We start from the raw sequence: 20,901 nt of genomic DNA on the forward strand, positions 1-20,901 counted from the left end.
TTTCCGTCAAAGGCAGGCACAAACCTCGATTAGGCTCCATGGCCATGTGATGGGGGCTTTAGCCTGTGACAAAATAGCTCTTCCTAAAATTGGAGTTGGCTCTGGAACAATCAGAAAAGCAAGAGAGAGGAAAACGGGCCCCCAGTCACCACTCAAAGGCTGTGTGAAGAAGAACTTTGGCACCGAACCGGCTTGCCAGGAACGCCACGAGTGGTGGCAGATTTATTTGAGGGGGGCCAGGCTTGGAGGACAAGGCGGCTCCCGTATCCAGGGGGAAGTGGACAGGCTGGCTTCATACATTTAGGGCCGCCCGGGGCTCCTGGGTGGTGATGAGGACAGGAGCCGATATGGACAGCCCCGGGTCCGGTCAGCCTCGGTCCTGGGTTTGAGGGATCGACCCCAGGGGCCTTCGTCTTTGGGGGCAGCCCTTCCAGTGATCTCCCCGACATAGGCGGCCCGGCCTGGGTGCTGGGGTCCGAGCCTTGGGGCATTCCCACTTCCGGGGCTCCCTCGTTTCCACAGAGGACACAGGCTCCGGGCTTAGGTCTCTGCCCTTGCCCGCCCCCCTTGGCGGCTCCCAGGCTGGCTCCCTGCAGCGCTGGAGCCAGAGCCTCGGCCTGGTCCCTGCCTCTCTCCTTGTTCTCCTTTTGTTCTTCCTGGTCCCGGCTACGACACACTTGAGCTGCTCCTCTGCGGAGGTGCTCCAGGTCCCGACCAGGGCCAGAAGCCGATGTGGGGGGCTTTCTCTGTCTCTCTGGCGCCGACTGAGCTGCAAGTGTGTCTCTGAGGATTGTTTGGCGCCTCCATCGATTCTGGGTCCATCGGTGTGTGCTTTCTCAGTGCCCCTCAGAGAAAGCCGATGGTGCCCTCCATCGATTCTGGGTCCATCGGTGTGTGCTTTCTCAGTGCCCCTCGGAGAAAGCCGATGGTGCCCTCCATCGATTCTGGGTGCCCTCCATCGATTCTGGGTCCATCGGTGTGTGCTTTCTCAGTGCCCCTCGGAGAAAGCCGATGGTGCCCTCCATCGATTCTGGGTGCCCTCCATCGATTCTGGGTCCATCGGTGTGTGCTTTCTCAGTGCCCCTCGGAGAAAGCCGATGGTGGCCTCCATCGATTCTGGGTGCCCTCCATCGATTCTGGGTCCATTGGTGTGTGCTTTCTCAGTGCCCCTCGGAGAAAGCCGATGGTGCCCTCCATCGATTCTGGGTGCCCTCCATCGATTCTGGGTCCATCGGTGTGTGCTTTCTCAGTGCCCCTCGGAGAAAGCCGATGGTGCCCTCCATCGATTCTGGGTGCCCTCCATCGATTCTGGGTCCATCGGTGTGTGCTTTCTCAGTGCCCCTCGGAGAAAGCCGATGGTGCCCTCCATCGATTCTGGGTGCCCTCCATCGATTCTGGGTCCATCGGTGTGTGCTTTCTCAGTGCCCCTCGGAGAAAGCCGATGGTGGCCTCCGGCGCCCCTTGACAGGCCCCCGACGGTCTGGGGCAGACTAGGGTCCTTACTCGTGAGGCTCTTGGTCCCTCCGCTGATGAGAAGGTCGCCACGCCAGTCGTCGTCATCCCCCATCCGCAGAGCCGCGGGGGTCGCGCCCGGGAACCGCCTGACCCCCGTGGGCAGCCTTGTCCGTTCCTCTCCTGGTCGCCTCTGGCCCTTTCCGCGTAGGCCCGTCGCCCCGGCCTTGCGCGGTGGCTGAGACTTGCTTTCTTTCACCGCCGGCCGTGTCTGTTTTCCTAAGAACATGACGTCCTTCCCGGCCAAGTCGAAGGACTGTGTGAGACCCTGAAAGACCCCCGTGCATCTGTCCGGGTCTTCGGCAAAGTGTCCCAGATCTGCCTCTATCTGCCTTGAGTCCTGAAGTGAAAAGGGCGTATGGACCCGTGTGGGTCCCCATTCTCTGTTTGCCACGACTCGTAAAGGCAGCGAAGGGGGGTATAACTTTGGCACTGGAGCGGGGAGAGGAGGGGCCTTGGGCGGTGTTGGAGAAGGCTGATGACCTGCCGGAGGGTCGGGCCCCGTCGGGTGGGCATACGGTGGGCACCTAGGCCCTGAGGGACTTGGCATCCCACACTGAGAGAGTCCACAAGTGTAGTGTCTCCCTCCTTGTAAAGAAGATGCGGCGTAAGGCGCCTCCGACCGTTTCCCTTCTCGTCTACCAAATCGGTCTCGTGGGAGAATGGTATTAAAACCTAGAGAGCCTTCAGATGGCCATCGCGCTCCATCCGACAGGTTATACAGGGGCCAGGCTTCTGCGCAAAAGAAAATGAAACGTGGAGGTCCCGTCGTGGCGCAGGGGTTAACGAATCCGACTGGGAACCATGAGATTGTGGGTTTGATCCCTGGCCTCACTCAGTGGGTGAAGGAGCCGGCGTTGCCGTGAGCTGTGGTGTAGGTCCCAGATGTGGCTCGGATCCCACGTTGCTGTGGCTGTGGTGTAGGCCGGCGGCTGTAGCTCCAATTCGACCCCTAGCCCGGGAACCTCCATCTGCCGCAGGTGTCCCCCCCCCCCAAAAAAAAACCCTATTTCCCCCTTTTGGGAGAAAGGAGTTCAGCATGATACTTTCCCGAGAAGCCTCAGCCTCGTAAATGACTAGCATCAGAGGAGCTGCAGAGGAAGGGGCAGGAGTCTCTCAAAGGGTCAGAGCAACAGAGAACAGGTTCAGAGACAGGCGCCCCCCCTGAGGTTGAGTAGAGACCCCGCTGTTTGGACCGTGTGAGTGTTCTGAGGCAGGGGCTGCCGTCAGAGTGTGGTATCAGCAGCACGGAGACGTTCACCCCCCGTCTGGAGAGTGGTTTCCCCAAGCTGATTCAACGAGAGGACTGAGGAGGCCCCATGTGGCTTGGGGTTAAGGACCTGCCATTGTCACTGCAGCGGCCTGGGTCACTGCTGTGGTGCAGGTTCAGTCTGGGGCCTGGGCATTACCACATGCCACGGGCACAGCCAAAACCAAAACAAAGCAAAGACAGGGTTGAAAGAGCCCCAGCCTTCCTCAGAGCCCCCTCCTTGAGAGTGAGGTCGTTGGAAAGGCCAGTTTGAGGGCTGACGGTGCCCCGGTGCTTATTAAACTTGTCAGCATTCTTTGCAGTAGTAGCAGAAGCCGGAAAGTTTTTGATGCTGTTTAGGAGCCTTCATTTGTGGGGGTTGAAGCTTAAGAATTTAGTGGGTTTTGTTTTTGTTTTGCTCTTTAGGGCCGCACCTGCGGCTTATGGAGGTTCCCAGGCTACGGGTCTAATCGGAGCTGCCGCTGCCAGCCTCCACCACAGCCACAGCCACGCAGGATCCTTAACCCACTGAGCGAGGCCAGGGATTGAACCTGCAACCTTATGGTTCCTAGTTGGATTCGTTTCCACTGTGCCACGACGGAAACACCAAGAATTTAGTGGTCTTTCTTGGAGTTCTCTTGTGACCCAGCAGGTTAAGGATCCGGCCATTGCCACTGCAGTGGCTGGGGTCGCTGCTGTGGCGCGGGTTTGATCCCTGGCCCAGGAACTTCCATGTGCTGTGGGCGCAGCCCTCAAAATAAATAAATAAATATACTTTAGAAACATGTTTAGAAAGAATCGAGTGTCTTTTAGGGGACTCATCTAAGGGTCAAGTGAGCTGATTTGCCAAGTTACCTGGATCTAGAGTGGACACAATTTCCCGTTCCACCCTCGTCCTGTTAACTGAAAGAGAACGATTTGGATCCAGCCCCCACTGGTGCGTAGGAAGAGAAGGACCCTCTGAGTGGTCTCGACATCTGAAGGAAGCCCTGAATTTCCTTTAAAAACAAGCTGAAGTCAATTACCACAGTCATGAACAGGCTCATCAAGTTGTGATGTGTAAACCTGAATTTTGTTCCCATCCGCAGGCTTCGGAGTGAAGGTTTTCAGACAGGATTCTAGCCTCTTGCCAGAAGCCAAAGGGTTGTTTTCTTTCTGAATCCCCTCCAGGGTGTTGCCATCGGGCTAATTTCATCCGGTCTTTAGCTTGCCCCTCACCCAAAGCACATGAACGCTGCTACAGATCTGAGAAGGCAGACTGGCGGGTCTGAGGAACTGCGAAATTCTTCAAGCCTCCGGGTCCTCGGGTGCTTTGGGAAAGTCTTTAGCTGCGCCTGGCAACTCAGCCTTGGTCAAAGGAACATGAGTATCTGGGGTTTATCTGGATTCTCGGAAGGTTTGACTATGAAGGGCCGATTCGGAGAGGGAGGGGCAGGGCAGGGGAGGGTGACCCTGGGAGCAAAGGCAGGTGTGGGGACGGACAAGGCCACACCAGGGATGGGGGAGCCGGGGGCGAGGGGCAGAGGCGTCAGGCCTGTTTGTCTTAACTGTTTGCCTCAGTAAGTGTAAGCACTGTATGTGCGGAGAAGCACCTTCAGATTCCTGATCCACTTGGAAGCCTCGAAATAGCCATCAAAAAAGGCATCCAGTTTAATTTTGATCATGTGCGAACCGTGGCGGCTTAACCCAGTTGTAAGAAAGGGAAGTTCGGGGAGTCCAGAATCCACCGTGGCGGTCACAGATGTTCTAATGACTTTCGGTTAAATCGGTCCCTTTCGTTAGAAACGTGCGCGAGGAGGAACTGGCTTTTAACCAGGGTCCCCGAGCGGGGTGCCCTCGAGACGCTTAGAGGACCGGGATCTCATTTTTTAGAATTTCTTCTCCCTCTAAAGCAAAGGGGTAATTCTTAAACAGCCTGCAGGCCAAATACCAGCCCAGCTCCAGTAGGAACAGCCAGATCCCAAAGAATCAGGACAAAGGCCGAGTGGCCGAGGCCCAAAAGGAAGGGCCTAGAGGCCAGCACAGGGTCTGGAGGAGGTGCCAAGTGAGTCCTCGCAGACCAAACAAGGCCTTAGCAAAAGAGGCCGAAGCCTTCCACCAGGTCCCAGATAAGGCCCGGAGCCTCAGAATGCAAGACAGCGGAGCTCGGACCCGAGAGGCGCTTCCCCTCCCCCTCCAGGGTTGGCTGGACAAACAGCGAGCTCAGCGGGTTCCGGGGCCCACACATGTTTGCGCACCAGCCTCAGGGCTGCGGGGGGTCAGCTCTGGATCTCAGTGGGACGTCCATGCCATGTCAACCTAAAACTGATATTTTTTACCAGAAAAACGAGTTTATTCAGGAGCAGCAAAGAATTGCAATTCTGAACACACATCGATGGCAAATCTCAGGCAGGTCCTTAAAGCAACAGAGAGGAGGCTCTTTTATAGAGGAGAAGGGCGGGTGGGAGGGGCTGTCCTAAATGAGAGGCCATTGGAGGGAACCAGGAGGTCCTGGTGTAGTGGCCTCTCATTGGCTGGGCTGTTGCTGGGCGAGGAGAGTATCTCCCCCCACTGGCCGTAGTGAAGCAGCCTCATTTCCTGCTGGAGGTGGGAGCTGGTCTCTTCTGCTGGGATCTGTGGCCATGTGAGTGGGACTTGGGGGGGGGGAGGCTCCCCTTCTGCTCCCCCCCAACTCCGTTTTAGTGAGATTTCCCTTGGTTGTTCTACACAAGAGAGTTTCAAAACTCCTTTAGTTTTTAAGCATGAAGTCGACTTTTGCGTCTGTTAAGCAGCCCTATTAATTATTAACGTTCTATCTAAGACGATTTATACTTGGTCACTTCAAATGCCAAGAACCATTTTCCCGGCTAAAATCTTGCACTGCTCTTGTATTTCTTTCCGTTTCTCCTTCCACTCACCGTCATATCAACTTTCAGCAGAAGCTCCTCATGGTTCGTATTATTCAGTGTCCTTTCTGATGTTTAATAATGGTTAATAATTCTTTAACAAGATGTTATCATTTTCAGAAAGAAGTAAAATATGGCTCTCAGGCATGAAAATGAGCACGTATTTAGGATTTTGTTCTTTTCATTAAACAGATGTGAGAACCAGTTCCAAAGAAAAATCCAAAGAGCACAGATTTATGGGGAATAAAAGAATTGAATTGCAGGAGTTCCGTCGTGGCGCAGCGGTTAACGAACCCGACTAGTATCCATGAGGATGTAGGTTCGATCCCTGGCCTCGCTCAGTGGGTTAGAGATTCGGCATTGCCACGCGCTGTGATGTAGGTTGCAGACTCGGCTCGGATCCCGCAGTGCTGTGGCTGTGGGGTAGGCTGGCAGTGACCCCAACCTGGGAGCCTCCTTGTGCGATGGGTGAGGCCCTAAAAAGACCAAAAAAAAAAAAAAAAGAATTGAATTGCAAATGGAGGCAGAACTGGCTTCTCAAAAGGGAGGGAGGGCAGCCAGCGAACCCCCCAAGGACCAGGCATCATATGCAGGTCTGTCGACTTCCCGACTTCCCGAGCCTACCCGAGGTGGCTTGGGCACAGTGAGAAGCAGACCTGACAGCCTCTGAGCACGTCTCAGGGATTGCAGGTCCTTGAAGCACAAAATTTTTCCTATTGTCTCTCAGCTTTTGATAAAAAATAATCTCAAAGAAAGAGTGTAGGTTTTTTTTTTTTAATTTGTATTTTTAGGGCGGCACTTGAGGCATGTGGAGGTTTCGTAGGCTTGGGGTTGAATCGGAGCCACAGCTGCAGGTCTACACCACAGCCATAGCAACGTGGGATCCGGGTCACGTCTGCCACCTACACCACAGCTCAGGGCAACGCCGGATCCTCAACCCACTGAGCGAGGCCAGGGATCAAACCCACATCCTCATGGAGACTAGTTAGATTTGATACCACTGAGCCACAACGGGAACTCCTCTTTTTTCTTTTTTTTTCTTTTAAATCGCTCCTGAGGCATGTGAGTGTCCTGGCCAGGGATCGAACCTGAGCTACAGCAATGGCAACACCAGATCCTTAACCTGCTGAGCCACCAGGGAAGTCCAAAGGAAAGTTATTCTTGGTCACGAAACAGCGTTGGTCCCATTTGGCCTGATTGTGTTAAGTGGCCTTAACAAGTTTAAGTGGCCACAGTGGCCCTCTCGAGTTTGTTTTACTGGAAGTTTCTGTAAGGATTTCAGATTGGGCTTTCGCAAGCTTCTTGTTTATTGTTTTGAGTCTAAGAAGCCAAGAACTCACCATGTTTCACCTGCTGGGTGATTCTGAGCAAATGCCTTTTTTCTCAAGATTTCCAAATCACCCCGAGGGCCCTGCACCTGCCAGGAGATGACCTTCGACCTCCCTGTGAGCCTGGTTCCTGGCAGTCTCCCTAGGAGGCTCCGTCGTCAACCACCGTTCCCTACAAGCGATGGGCCCATGCGTGTCACTGTCAAACCTGGCCTCGCCTGCACGGCCTGGGCCTCCGTCACCTCCCGGGACAACACGGGCAGAGGCTCTCTGAACCTGTGCCAAGAGCCGCATTGCCAGGCAAGCAGGCGTGCTCAGCAGGGCTTCTGAGTCCAGGAGGACCCGGGCAGGGAGAGCAGATACCACGCAGAAGTGTTTCGTTTCCGTTACAAAACCAGAGACCACTCCTTTTTACAGCTAAGGAGGAAGGAGGGCAGGTGGCTTGTGTATCCAGGAAGCAGAACGGGAAAGTGGCCTCGGCGGGAGTCTCGGCAGCCTTGCGTCATGCGTCATCAGAGCCTTCATTCCTGGGTGTGAGTCCTCATTCTGCTCCGCCTAAACGGCCGGCGCTCCAGGCCAGGAGTCTGGAGCTCACGGCAGCCCCCGGGGTGGGGCACGGCCGCCCCCAGACTGCAGGCCTCTGCCCTTGGGAAGAGGAGCTCGCTGGCCCGACTCTGCAGCTCCCTCTCTTTCTCCTCTTTCTCTTTCTTTCCTTTTTAAATAAAGAAAAAGAAAATCTTTGTCAGGATCGACTGAAAATCGGTGCACAACCTACAAGTTGGGGATTCTGTTTTATTTTAATTTTTTTAAATTAATTTATTATTTTTTTGTCTTTTTGCCTTTTCTGGGGCCGCTCCCACGGCATATGGAGGTTCCCAGGCTCGGGGTCCAATCGGAGCTGTAGCCACCGGCCTACGCCAGAGCCACAGCAACGCGGGATCTGAGCCGCGTCTGCAACCTACACCACAGCTCACGGCGACGCCAGATCCTTAACCCACTGAGGGAGGCCAGGGATCGAACCCACAACCTCATGGTTCCTGGTCGGATTCGTTAACCACTGAGCTGCGCCGGGAACTCCGGGAATTCTGTTTTATTCGGGAACACGAGCGAGGACGGTAGCGCAGGAGGCAGCCTCCCTGTGGCTCCCGAGGACTGTTCCAAAGAGGTGACGGAGGAGACAGCACGCGCAGCAGTTCTTGCTGAGAAGAAATTGTTGAACATCCAAAGGTTACTGCTAATCCCCAGAATCTGCGTCTCCGGTTAAAGATTTTAGTGCTTTTCTCCTCTGGGAAGGTGCCAGAACCTGGACCCTTTGAATTCATTCCTTTCATGTGCCTCCTCACTGCCTGGGGCTTCTCTCCATCCTGGGTCCCCTCAGGGTGCACGTGGAGGGACGGGCAGGGGCACAGGTGGCAGCTGGCTTCGTGGCAGGCAACATTCTTTGTTGACTGAAATGGCAAACTTTTTTTGGTCACACAGACGACAAAGACTTACCATGGCTGTGGTTACCGTGCCAGTAACTTTCAGAAGTAACAGATCTGAAGGGAGCTCCCAACAGGAAGAGGGCCACTGAGGGAGCTCCCGTCGTGGCGCAGCGGTTAACCTGACCGGGATCCGTGAGGATGTGGCTTCGATCCCTGGCCTCGCTCCTTGGGTGAAGGATCTGGCGTTGCCGTGAGCTGTGGTGTGGGTCGCAGACGCGGCTCGGATCCCCCGTGGCTACGGCTCCAATTAGACCCCTAGCCTGGGAACCTCCATCTGCCGCCAGTGCGGCCCTAAAAAGACAAAAACTTCCATGTGGTGCAGTGCGACCCTAAAAAAAAAACAGTGCAACTGAGAAGTTACATCGGGTTGTCTCTGCATCATGCGAAGTAAAGGCATCCCCTCCCCCGACGTTCTAGATACAGTTAATCTAAGATGTTCATGCCTGTTTTCAAAGCGGACGGTGACTGTTATATCTGACCTATAAAAATGGGTGAAAATAGCTTTTAGAGGGGCAAGTCCCGTGAGAGCTGACGCAGAATAACCCTGAAACATCACGCACCGTGAATGAACCAGGAGCATCAAGTGGAGAGTCAGGCCTCGTGGAGCAGGCACACCAGCTACAGATGTGAAGCCACAGCTGCAGGCTCCTGGCCTCCCAGACGCCGGATGCAGGGAAAGAAGTCAGACTGTGACCACGTGGGCACAGAACCGCAGCCGGGTTAGGACACGAAGCGCCGCGTGGTCTCCTGGCGCCGCCAGGCAGGCCCTTCGGGCCTCTGGTGAGAGGACCTTTGCGAGCAGCTGGGGACCCGGCCCATCGCTGGGAAGGTCCTCAGCCACGTGATTTGGACGACCCTTCACTGACAAGCACGGTGTAAAGTGGCTCAGCGGAGCGTCTTTTCCGATTGGGCGGCTCTCCTTGGGAAACGCCTCAAATAAACCTAATCATTTCTTTATTTGTATTTTTATTGATTTTTTTCCGAGTCTCCCACGGTCGGGCTGCGACGTCAGGATCTAGACACAGTTCCCAGTGGGACACAGCAGGATCTCATTGCAAACCCATTCCAAAGGCAAGAGTTTGCATCCGTTAACCCCAAGCTCCTGAGCCCTCCCACGCCCTCCCGCTTGCCCCCGGGCAACCACAAGTCTGTTTTCCAAGTCTGTGATTTTCTTTTCTGTGGAAAGGTTCATTTGTGCTGTATATTAGATACCAGATATGAGTGATATCATGTGGTATTTGTCTTTCCCCTTCTGACTTACTTCACTCAGGATGAGAGTCTCTAGTTCCATCCAGGTCGCTGCAAATGGCATTGTTTCATTCTTTTTTATGGCTGAGTAGTATTCCATTGTGTATATATACCACATCTTCCTAATCCAGTCGTCTGTCGATGGACATTTGGGTTGTTTCCATGTCTCAGCTATTGTGAATAGTGCTGCAATGAACATGCAGGTGCATGCGTCTTTTTCAAGGAAAGTTTTGTCCGGATAGATGCCCAGGAGTGGGGTTGCAGGGTCATATGGTAGTTGTATGTGTAAATTTCTAAGGTACCTCCACACTGCTCTCCATAGCGGCTGAAACCTAATTATTTCTAGCATCCGCCTTCTTCTAAGAACTGATCTTCGGGCTTCTCTGGGGCCCGGGGAAATCTCAGATGATTTCAGGTGAGAAGGGCATCCGGAGCGTTTCATCTCATTTTACAGCTAGGTTCAGTTTGATGAGGAAAAATATAAAAAGCCACCAGGAGATCTGAACACTAAAATAGGGTCACGGCTGCCTGAGATACAGTATCTATCTACTCAGGTGAGAGTGATAACGAATATTTCAAAATAAACACAGAGGGAGTTCCCCGGTGGCCTAGTGGTTAAGGATCTGGCATCGTCACTGCTATGGCTCGGGTCACAGCCGTGAATCAGGTTCAATCCCTGGCCTGGGACCTTCCACAGGCGGCAAGTGCAGCCAAAAATAAATAAAATAAAAATAAACACAGAAACGAATGCCGTTGTAAAGAACTTTAGCTCTCATACGTGGGAAAGCTTTGTTGTTTTCAAGTCATGAAACATAATAAACTCAACATAAAGCAAAGAAAATTGTTTCCGTAAGACACGGAAGCTCTGCTGTTCGGGCATATTTCTTAGAAGGTGAAGACTACATTTCCATATTTTAGGCGGAGGCAATAAAGAGCAAACCGACAAGCCCATCAAAATGGAGCAAACTGCAGAGATGTTAACACTTTCCATAGCCTTTTTCAAAGTGTCTTTTTAACTCAGGTAGAATACGTACGATAGCCTCCAGCAGGTAGACCATTGGAAAGTGTACGATCGTTGTCATTTCACGCAGTCCCATCTAGTTCCAGAACCTTTTCGTTGCCTCAGAAGAAACCCTGTCCCCTCCAGTTACTCCCTGTGCCCCTCCCCTGGCAGCCCCGCACCCTGCTTTCCGCCTCCACAACTTGCCTGTTCTGGGCATTTCACCTCAGTGCCGCCGCGTGTCGTGTGCCCTCTTACGTCTGGCTTCTTTCACCGAGCGGGGTGTGTGTGAGGTTCGGTCGTGGTGCAGTGTCTGTGCTTCACCCCTTTTCATGGCTCCGTAATATTCCTTTGTGTGGCTGCACCCCCCTCAATCCATTCATCAGTAAACGACATGTGGGTTTTTTCTGTCTTTTGGCTGTTATGAATAATACGGCTGTGGAAATTCACATGCAAGGTTTTGTTTGGACTTGTTTCAGTTCTGGGTGTATACCTTGAATCGGAAGGGCTGGAGTGATACAGTAATTCAACCTTGAACGCATTGGGGAGCCACCAAATTGTTCTCCACAGCACCTGCGTTTTATTATTTATTTATTTATTTATTTATTTTTGCCTTTTAGGGCCGCAGCTGCAGCATATGGAGGTTCCCAGGCTAGGGGTTGAATTGGAGCTGTAGCCACCGGCCTACGCCAGAGCCACAGCAACGAGGGATCCGAGCCGCGTCTGCAACCTACACCACAGCTCACGGCAACGCCGGATCGTTAACCCACTGAGCAAGGGCAGGGACCGAACCCGCAACCTCATGGTTCCTAGTTGGATTCGTTAACCACTGCGCCACGACGGGAACTCCGGAACCTGCTTCTTCATGGATACTAGTCAGGCCCTTAACCTGCTGAGTCACGACGGGAACTCCCAGCTGCATTTTACTTTCCCACCAGCAGCATAGGAGGCTCTGATTTCTCTCAACATTTACTTTCTGCCTTTTTGATCTTAGCCGTCCTGGGGGTGCGACGGACCATCTCAGCGCGTTTTGATTTTGCCTTTCTCAAATGACGAATGATGGTGGGCATCTGTCTTTTGATGGCTTGTTAGCCATTTGTGTATCTTCTAGATTGTATAGCCTTTAAACTTAGGTATTATAAACTAAGGAAAATAAATTCATTTCCAGATTTTGTCCTTCACATGCCCTTTTATCACCTGGAACAAAGGGATGCATTCCTTTAGGCCCCATCTCAGGAGGACTGTGGCGTCGGAACTAAGCTCAGATGTTCATGAACTGCAGAGTGTCCGTCCCTGCTCTCGGTAAATGAAGGAATCTGTAAGCTTTCAAAAAATTCCTCTGAATCAATTTCTTTTCTTTTAATCTTTTTAGGGCTGCACCTGTGGCATATGGAGGCTCCCAGGCTAGGGTGCAAATCAGAGCTGTAGCGGCCAGCCTAAGCCACAGCCACAGCCATGCGGGATCCAAGCGGCATCTGCAACCTACACCACAGCTCACAGCAACGCCGGACCCCTAACCCTCTGAGTGAGGCCAGGGATCGAACCCGTGTCCTCATGGATGTTAGTCGGGTTCGTTCACTGCTGAGCCACGACGGAAACTCCTGATTCAGTTTCCAATATGGTCGATATCAATAGTTTTAACTATTAGCCTAAAACAGTAAAACAGCCAGTTATTTTATAGGCAAAATGGGTTTATTCAGGAGCAGCAAAGAACTGCAATTTGGGACATACAATTATGATGGACTCCATGCAGGTCTGGGGAGACAAAGAAGAGGAAACTCGTAGACAAGAAGGGGCAGTTGGGAAGGGCTGTCACAGGTCTAGGAGTTCCCACTGTGGCCCAGTGGGTTAAGGCCCTGACATTGTCTCTGTGGGGATGCAGGTTCGAATCCTGGCCTTGCTCAGTGGGTTACGGATCCAGCCTCGCTGCAGGCTGCAGTGTAGGTTGCAGATGAAGCTACGATTTGACCCTTGGCCCAGGAACTTCATATACCACAGGCGCAGAGGTAAAAAGAAAAAAATCAGAATGTTCATTGGAGGAAACTGAGACCTTAGAGTTTGGCGGCTTGTTTTGGCTGGGTTGTGACAGCGCATTGGCTGGGCTGTTGCTGGGCGAGGAGAAAAGCTTCCTCCCACGGGGGGCAGTGCGGCAGCCTCATTTCCTGATGGAGGGGGGAGGTGGTCTCGTCCCTTGGGGTCTGTGTTGATGGGAGTAGGACTCGGGTGAGGGCTCCCCTTGTGCCCCCCAACTCCGATTTAGTGAGGCTGCCTTTATTGGTTTTCACGTAACTTCCACACAGACTCTGAGCCCTCAGTAACCTCTGTTTAACCAGGTTGATTTGTTATTCTGAGAAATACCGTTTCAATAGTAATTATGTTTTGTAGCATGTCATCTTAAAGATGAATCCCCAAGATTCTTAGGTAACAGAACACAAATTGACTTGATGGGCACATTCACTTGATGCCTAGATCATTCCCGAGTGAGGCCGAGTGCCGAAGCGTTGATTGATTGCAAGAGTAGTCCTCAAGGTTACACCCTTAGAATTTTGCTTCCTCCATCTGGGTGCTGTTGAGAGGGTGTGTCTCGGGGTCTGTGAACGTGTGTGTTCATTACAGCCACTTGGAGAAGCCGCAGTGTTTCTGCGTGTTCACGAATTCTGCTGAAATGCCAGTCTGTGTCACATACCTCACGACTGTCCACCCCGAGTCTCTGTGAGTGAAGGGCCGGGGACTCTGTTCAGCATGCAAGAAGCCCAAGGGTTGTGCACACAGACGACAAACCCGCTCCCTCATCTCATTCGCAGGGAAGCCGGCTGGTCCCCCCCTCCCCGTCGCCGAGGCGCCGGGTGGCGCGGGTGAGGCACCTCAGGCACCCCTGGGACAGCTGCAGCCCGGTCTCACAACTCAGGTAACACTCCTTGATCTAAGAAGTGTATTTTTAATAACTTCCTACTGATTGCTTAAGTACTGCATTTTCATTACAGAAACTTCAGAATACAGTAAATACAGTTTCACAAGTCTCCAATTTTCAGCACTCCAGTGTGTCAGTGTTTCCTGCCGGTTTTAAAAATTACGAACTATATCATGGAGATGCGTTTTCACATAGCTTCTGTCCGCCGGCCCGGACAGCCAGGCGGGGGCCGTCCTCGGGGGTCACAGCCTGACTGTGTGTGCCAGATGCCCTCTGCTCTCGGCGGGGGTGGCCGTGTTCCTGCCTCTCTTTTCTGTGCTTCCCGAGATTTTCACTCTGACTAGTGCCTTGGAGCTGTGCGTGTGCACGTGTCTGTCCTCTTCCAACGCCTGATGCTCAGCTTCTTTAAAGGATGTGGGAGCGTTCTAAAGTCTACAGTCTAATCCTTATGGGTGTTCTACACCTACACTCCCAGGGTATCTCTGTCTTTGCAGTTTATTTAAAGAAATAAAGAGGCAGAAAATAGAAGAAAAAAATAAATAGGCAGGTGAGAGACGGAGGGCCCCCTGGCCGCGAGGTGCCGCGCGTTTGCTCTGCTCTCAGCAGCAGCGACAGTCCGTCCCGGGTGCGGGTGGGGCCGGCTGGCGAGGAGGAGCAAGCCCGGGCGGGGGCGGGCAGCGGGCAGGGCAGGGGCCGCAGGTCCCGAGCGACGGAGGCGGCGGGCGGGTTAGAGGCCCCGCCGCGGGGCGCACGTGGCGGCGCGAGGGCGGGGCTTAGCCTGCGGCGGCCGCGCTCCGTCGCCATGACGACAGCCAGTCCGCGCCGGCGCTTGAGGGCGAGCGGGTGGGGGCAGAGGGCGGGGTCTGAGGCCCGCGACCGCGCGAGGTCGGCCGGGGGCCCGGGGAGAGACGGGTGGGGGCTGCGCCCCGGAACCGGAGCAGGGCTGGCCCAAGAGCCGGGGCGGCGGCCTCTGGGGAGAGGGAAACAGGCCGGAAGGAAGGGAGGCCGAGCGGCCCCGGGCGCGGGGTGGGGGGCAGCGCCCGCCCGACTCGCCCCACGGGCGCGCGTGGGCGCACGGACGCGCCTGCGCGCAGGGGCCTCCGCCTCCCGCTGCGGGCGGCGGTGGAAAGCTGGTAGCTTTGAGGTCGTCTGCACGGGTTGCCTCAACTTCTAGATGGATGTTTTCAGAAAAAAATCGCTCCCAAGTCATCCGTGAAGGTTATGGTAGAACATGTGTTGTTATCTAGAGCCCCACTTCTTTCTAGCACGTGAGATAATTTATTAAACTCGATCGATGTCCTTCAAGCTGTAAAACTGTCATGTGTTCTTTGTACCCAGTGAGGTAACTCATCTTAAAATTCGAGAAAAGAAGACTGGGATCCCCGTTTGGTTCCTCTTTATTCCCAGTAATAGGTGATGCTGCATGGGAAGCGACAAGAGAACATACAGAAAAGAACCATAGATCAGTAAGAAAAGAACAGACAGGCGTTCTTGGGGCGCAGCAGGTTAAGAACCCAGCATGGGAGTTCCCCGGGTGGTGCAGCTGAAACGAATCTGACTAGGACCCATGAGGATGCGGGTTCGATCCCTGGCCTCATTCAGTGGGTTAAGGATCCGGCGTTGCCATGAGCTGTGGTGTTGGTCGCAGAGGCAGCTCAGATACTGAGTTGCTGTGGCCGAGGTGTAGGCCAGCAGTAGTAGCTCGGATTAGACCCCTAGCCTAGGAACCTCCATATGCCGCAGGAGCAGGCCTAAAAAAAAGCAAAAAAAAAAAAAGGAACCCAGCACAGTGTCTGTGAGGACGTGGATTGCATCCCTGGCCTCCCTCAGTGGGTTAAGGACCTAGTGCTGCCTCGAGGTGTGGCATAGGTCACAACTGTGCTCAGATCTGGTGTGGCTCTGGCGTAGGCCGGCAGCTGCAGCTCTGATTTGACCCCTTGCTTGGGAACTTCCATATGTTGCAGGCGTGGCAGAAGGAATGAGAGGAAGGAAGGAAGTGAGGGGGATAAAGAAAAGGGACAGATAACTGGTAGGAAAGTAAGCAAAGGATAGGCAGAAGCCACGGAGGAAGAATCTCCATGAGTCAGTCAACAAACTTAAGAAGGTGCCTGTATCAGTGCCACCCAGGCACTGGGAGTCAAAACCAAAAGACACGCGTGTGTTACTACTTGGCCGAAAATTCAAAACTTAAATCAGCCTGAGCAGGAAAAGCAGCCCCGCAGCAGGTGACCCACTCTCTGCTCAGTCCAGGGCTTCCGTGCTCCTTGCTGACCCGCCCGACTGCCTTTCCACAGGGGCTTCCCCTGCGGGAGGATGTGCTGAGGGTCCAGGCTGCAGGGGACCCAGGGGCTCAGTTGCTCAGTTAGGCACCAAAGACCTGCCCCAAGAGCGAGGTGCAGGCCCCCTGGGCACTGCAGGAGAGCTGAGGGGCGTTCGGGTGCCCGGCCTCCGGGAGGGCTGGAGAGGTACTGAGATCATCAGCCACCAGCCGTCCTGGTCCCTGCTCTGGGCTTGTCCAGAGCCCAGTGAGTCCCGAACACCAGAAATTTGGGGAACATGGTTCTTCCTCCTCTTGAGGGAAGACTTAGTAACGCAGCCCATCGACGACCTGCTGACTTTCTTTTACCTAAATTTCCACGACAGGACTCGAAGAATGCCAAGAAAGAAGGCGTGTCCGAATGCTCCGGGAAAAGCCAAGCCCGCTTGGCACAGACCGTCCACAGAAGGGATGCTCGGCCAGGCTGCGCGCCGGGACCCGGACTGGTAGGCTCGGAAGCACCTGCAGCCAGAGCTGCGGCTGCGCCCTGAGTGACCTCGCCCCCCCGGGGGCAAGGGAGTGCCGCGGACTGGGTCCTGGGAAGACTGGGGCCCCAACTGGGACCCCAGAGCCCACGACCCTCAGAGCCTTCTTGCGGCTGTAGGGACGGGGCCTTGGGCTTGGCCCTGGTCCCCAGTCCCACCCCTTCCGTCTGGGTCGCCTCTCGTGTTTAAATGTTTAAATGTCCACGTTCTCTGTCTCGCCCCAGGAGGAGAGAGGGTGGCTCCCAGGGTTACTTCTCTTTCCTCACAGTCACAGAGGCAGCGCGGCACCTCCACGGTGACTTGCAGACCAGCCCCTCGGAGGGAGAATCGCTCTCCGCGGCCGCGCCTGGCTCAGGAATTCCAGGAGGCGAGCGGCCGCCACAGCCAGGGCTCCTCATCACTGGCCAGCAGTTCCCTCCAGGACACATGGAGGCTGCTGGACCTGGGGTCCAGCCCTTCTGGCCTCACCTCCCAGGACGACTCCCCTGCGGGTAGGTGACGAGCTTGCCGGGACCCTCGGTCTGGGTGCTGGCTGCCTGCAGCCCGCCGCGTGGTGCTTTAGCAGTCTCCATCCCGCAGTCCTGTCCTCTGAGTTACGCCTGAGTGGCCCTTGCAGATGGAGCATGCCTCCCAGCCCAGGGTCCGGCTGACATCCCTGTGTCTACACGGCGGTGCCCTCGGGTCCCCGGGACCCTCCATGGCTCCATGGGGCGGTGGGGGGGGGGGCACCGCACGGTCCTTCTGTCACTCTGGGAGGGACAGGCCTCTGTGTCCTCTCAGGCTCCCGAGGCCCGGGGCAGCCTGGCAGGGTAGGAAACTCGCTCAACCCTTGCCACTGCGAAGGGGCACCTTTGTGGGAACTGCGTGAGATCAGATGTAGCAAGATGTGGACAGAAGGGAACCGGGCTAGGGAGCAAGCCTGGAGCCCCTCCCGGTCAGCTCACCGCTTCCCGGGGCCAGTCTCCATGGACGGGCGTTTGGGGTGGGTTCCATCTTTGGCCATTGCAAATTAATGCCAAAAGGCATAAATGGGGAGTTGCCATCGTGGCTCAGTGGTTAGCAAATCTGACTAGGAACCGTGGGGTTGCGGGTTCGATACCTGGCCTCCCTCAGTGGGTTGCCTTGAGCTGTGGCGTGGGTCGCAGACATGGCTCCGATCTGGCGTCGCTGTGGCTCTGGCGCAGGCCGGCGGCTACAGCTCCGATTCGACCCCTAGCCTGGGAACCTCCATATGCCGCGGGAGCGGCCCTAGAAAGCCAAGGAAAAAAAAGGCGTAAATGTAAATTCCCAAAGTAGGGATGGCTCTGTCTGCAGGGCCGTGCTTCTCTAGTTTGGAAAGCTGTCGGTTGGGCTCCATCAGAGGGAACCAATTGATGCCCACCCAGCAAAGGCTGGGCAGCTTCTTCCTCCAGACCCTCTCTCTGCAGCAATGTCATCAAGGCGCAGCTCTGCCAGGCCGACAGGTGTCGTTTTAAGTGGTGTCTCTCCTGGGGGACGGTGTGCGTCTTTTCACACGGGAGCTGCCTCCTTTTCCTTGTCTTCAATTCTCTGCCCCTTTGTACATTGGGTTTAGAATAATTTTCTTATTGATTTGTCAGAGCTTGTTATATAAATTGGAAAATAGACCTCTTCTGAGACATGAGCTGCAAATATTTTTCCATGGTTTTCCATCTGTTTTTTGACTTTGCCCATAGGGGGTTTTGTCAGACACACGTTATATCGACTTATTTATTTCTGGCCGCATCCATGGCATGCAGAAGTTCCCAGGCCAGGGATTGAACTTGTGCCAGCAGTGACAGTGCCAGGTCCTTAACCCACTGAGCCACAAGGGAACTCCTCAAATGGGTTTTCACTGAGTTTCCAGAGTCATGTGATTTGGGGGGGGGGCTGTCTTTTAGTTAGTGATTTCTGCTGTTTTTACGTCTTGGTTGGAGAATAAGACATGCTTCTTCTGACAGGACAGTACTCCTACAGCTGCGACCACTGGCGGTCTGTCCGTATCCCTGGGGCTCTGCAGCCCCGATGCGCTCTCTGGGCGTCTGAGAAAGCCTGGCGCCCTGGGCTTTTTCTGTGCTTCCATCGGCGGGCCCCTGCCAGCGCCCTCCTCTGGCGGTCTTTGTGTCCTGTGCTTGGCAGCTCTTAGGTACTTTCTCCAGTCTCATTGGCTAGATCACATCTTTCGTCGCCTTCTGCCTGTTTTTAAGTTACCCGCTCCGTTTTCACTCTTCCTCAACTACTCAGACCTATTCTCATTTCACCTGTGCTGTTCTTACGGCTTGGCAGCCTCCGTGTTGCCTGTGTCTTCCTTGGGTTCAGCTCGAGTGGTCGCAGCTGGCTGCAGGCAGCTGTCTTTTGGAGAACAGTCACTTGACTGCGTCCTATAACTTGTCCGTGTTTGCTTTCAGAATCTCATAGGAGCCTCTTAAAACACGTTTTTCTCTTCCCAACATAATCTTAAAGGAGAATTTTTATACGAGAAACTTTCTGAGGCCTGTATGTGAGAGGGTGTTTTTCTTTCTGCTTCGCATTTAAATACGCTTCAGTTGAGTATCAGTCTCCAGGCTTCCGTTTCTCATAATGTGACAGACCGAGGGCCTGGATTGAGACTTGCACTGAAACCTGCTGAATAAAAAGTGAAAGCATGGCGTTCCCATCGTGGCACAGTGGAAACGAATCCGACTAGGAACCATGAGGTTGCAGGTTCGATCCCTGGCCTTGCTCAGTGGGTTAAGGATCTGGCGTTGCCATGAGCTGCAGAGTAGGATGCAGACGAGGCTCGGATCCGGCATTGCTGTGGCTGTGGTGTAGGCCGGCAGCTGCAGCTCTGATTCAACCCCTAGTTTGGGACCCTCCATATGCAGCAGATGTGGCCCTAAAAAGAAGAAAAAAAAAGTGGAAACCTGCTTAGGAGGCGTCAAAAGTCAGGAAGGTGATGAGTTCAGGCGACAGCAGCACAGCCCAGGGTGTCCCCACCGCTGGACTCAAAGGGCTACGCCCTCCCTGGGCTGGAAGGACCGAGGGCCTGGCTCTGGTGGCAGCGGGAAGGTTGTTCCTTGTTTAGTCCCAGCTGAAACCCTGGTTGGCCTGTAACTTTAACTTAGAGTGACTCTGAGCTGGTGGCGTCTCCGAGAGCTAGCAACAGCATGCATGCGAGGCACCAGGGATGAGGCCAGGGTACAGGAAACTGTGCCCACGTGTTTAAATGAGTAAAATGCCAGCAAGAAAACACAGTCAAGGAAGAAGGAAACAGAAAAGCCAAGCAGCCTTAAGAAAGAACCAGAGAGAGCTCTAAGAGGTGAAGGAAAGTGGGGGTTCCCGTTGTGGCGCAGTGGTTAACGAACCTGACTAGTATCCAAGAGGATGTGGGTTCGATCCCTGGCCTCACTCAGTGGGTTAAGGATCCAGCATTGCCGTGAGCTGTGGTGTGGGTCGCAGATGCGGCTTGGATCCTGCGTTGCTGTGGCTGTGGTGTAGGCCAGCAGCAACGGCTCTGATTGGACCCCCTAGCCTGGGAACCTCCATATGCCATAGGTATGGCCCTAAAAGACAACAACAACAAAAAAAAAAAAAAAAAGAAGGAAAATGGAATTATTGAAATTAAGAACTCAGTAGAATTCACTGGAGTGACGCTACATAATACCCGCTACCCAGAGAGACACAGAAAAGAAAGTGGGAAGCAGGTGCGGAGCCTGGAGAAGAGCGTGCGAGGTCCTGGGCCGCACTGCCCGGAGCTCCGGGGGCCGGCAGGGAACTGGCCGCACACCCAGTCTCAGCCCAGGAGGCCTAGCGAACCCCAGGCCCCGTGATTAAGAAGCAACCACGCCTGCATCTGCCCTGACACCGCCCAGGAGCCCCGGGGTAAAGGGGGACTTTGAAAGCTGTCTGAGCAGGCAGGCTACCCTCAGAGGGTACAGCCTGACGGCTGGCCTGAAGGGTGACATCTCACTGGCCACTGCCGGGGGTCTGGGACGGGAGACAGACCTGGATGAGCAGAGGCTGTCAGCCTCGAATCCCACTGATGAGGGCAAAACAAAGACAGCAAAGGCCAAGCACCTCTGCATCCCCGGCCGCCTCGGAGCAGTTGCCGCATCCGGGTCAGCAACTTTCCTTTAGGGCCCCATGTGACACGTTGGGCTTTTGCAGCTGCTCCTTGCTGCTTGCGGCTCGAAAGCCGCCCCAGGCCAGGTGGAAACTGCGGGTGTGCTGGGCGGCCCTAAAGCCTGATTGACCACAGCAGGTGCGAGCAGTGCGGTGCGCCTCGAGCTGAGCACACGTGTGTCCTGTGTGCTGATGCGGCGGCGGCGGCGCGGGCGGGAGCGGGGCGTGGTCAGCTGGCGCCGCCGCCGCCGCCGCCGCAGGGAGGCTGGGCGGCCGGGCAGCCAAGTGCCCGTCGTCTGCGTGACGCCGGAGCGAGAGCGGCACCGTGGCCTCCTGGCACCTCAGGGAGCGCTGGAGCTGTCACCCAGCCTTCTGGATGGAGCG

At 54.7% G+C, this 20,901-nt stretch overlaps 1 protein-coding gene across 12 annotated transcripts in view; it reads left to right on the forward strand.

Moving 5' to 3' along the window:
* The window catches only part of CCDC57 (coiled-coil domain containing 57), a 99,640-nt gene that overhangs the window by 58,008 nt on the left and 20,731 nt on the right, over positions 1–20,901 (forward strand). For 4 of the 12 annotated variants that reach the window (XM_047757003.1, XM_047757006.1, XM_047757005.1 and 1 more), the window contains 3 exons: positions 13,511–13,614; positions 16,261–16,380; positions 16,688–16,910. In XM_047757003.1, the coding sequence (XP_047612959.1) occupies positions 13,511–13,614; positions 16,261–16,380; positions 16,688–16,910 (447 nt within the window). The other 8 variants (XM_047757007.1, XM_047757010.1, XM_047757004.1 and 5 more) reach the window with 7 other exon arrangements.

This window comes from Phacochoerus africanus, chromosome 14 (assembly GCF_016906955.1).
Source record: "Phacochoerus africanus isolate WHEZ1 chromosome 14, ROS_Pafr_v1, whole genome shotgun sequence".
NCBI lineage: Eukaryota > Metazoa > Chordata > Mammalia > Artiodactyla > Suidae > Phacochoerus > Phacochoerus africanus.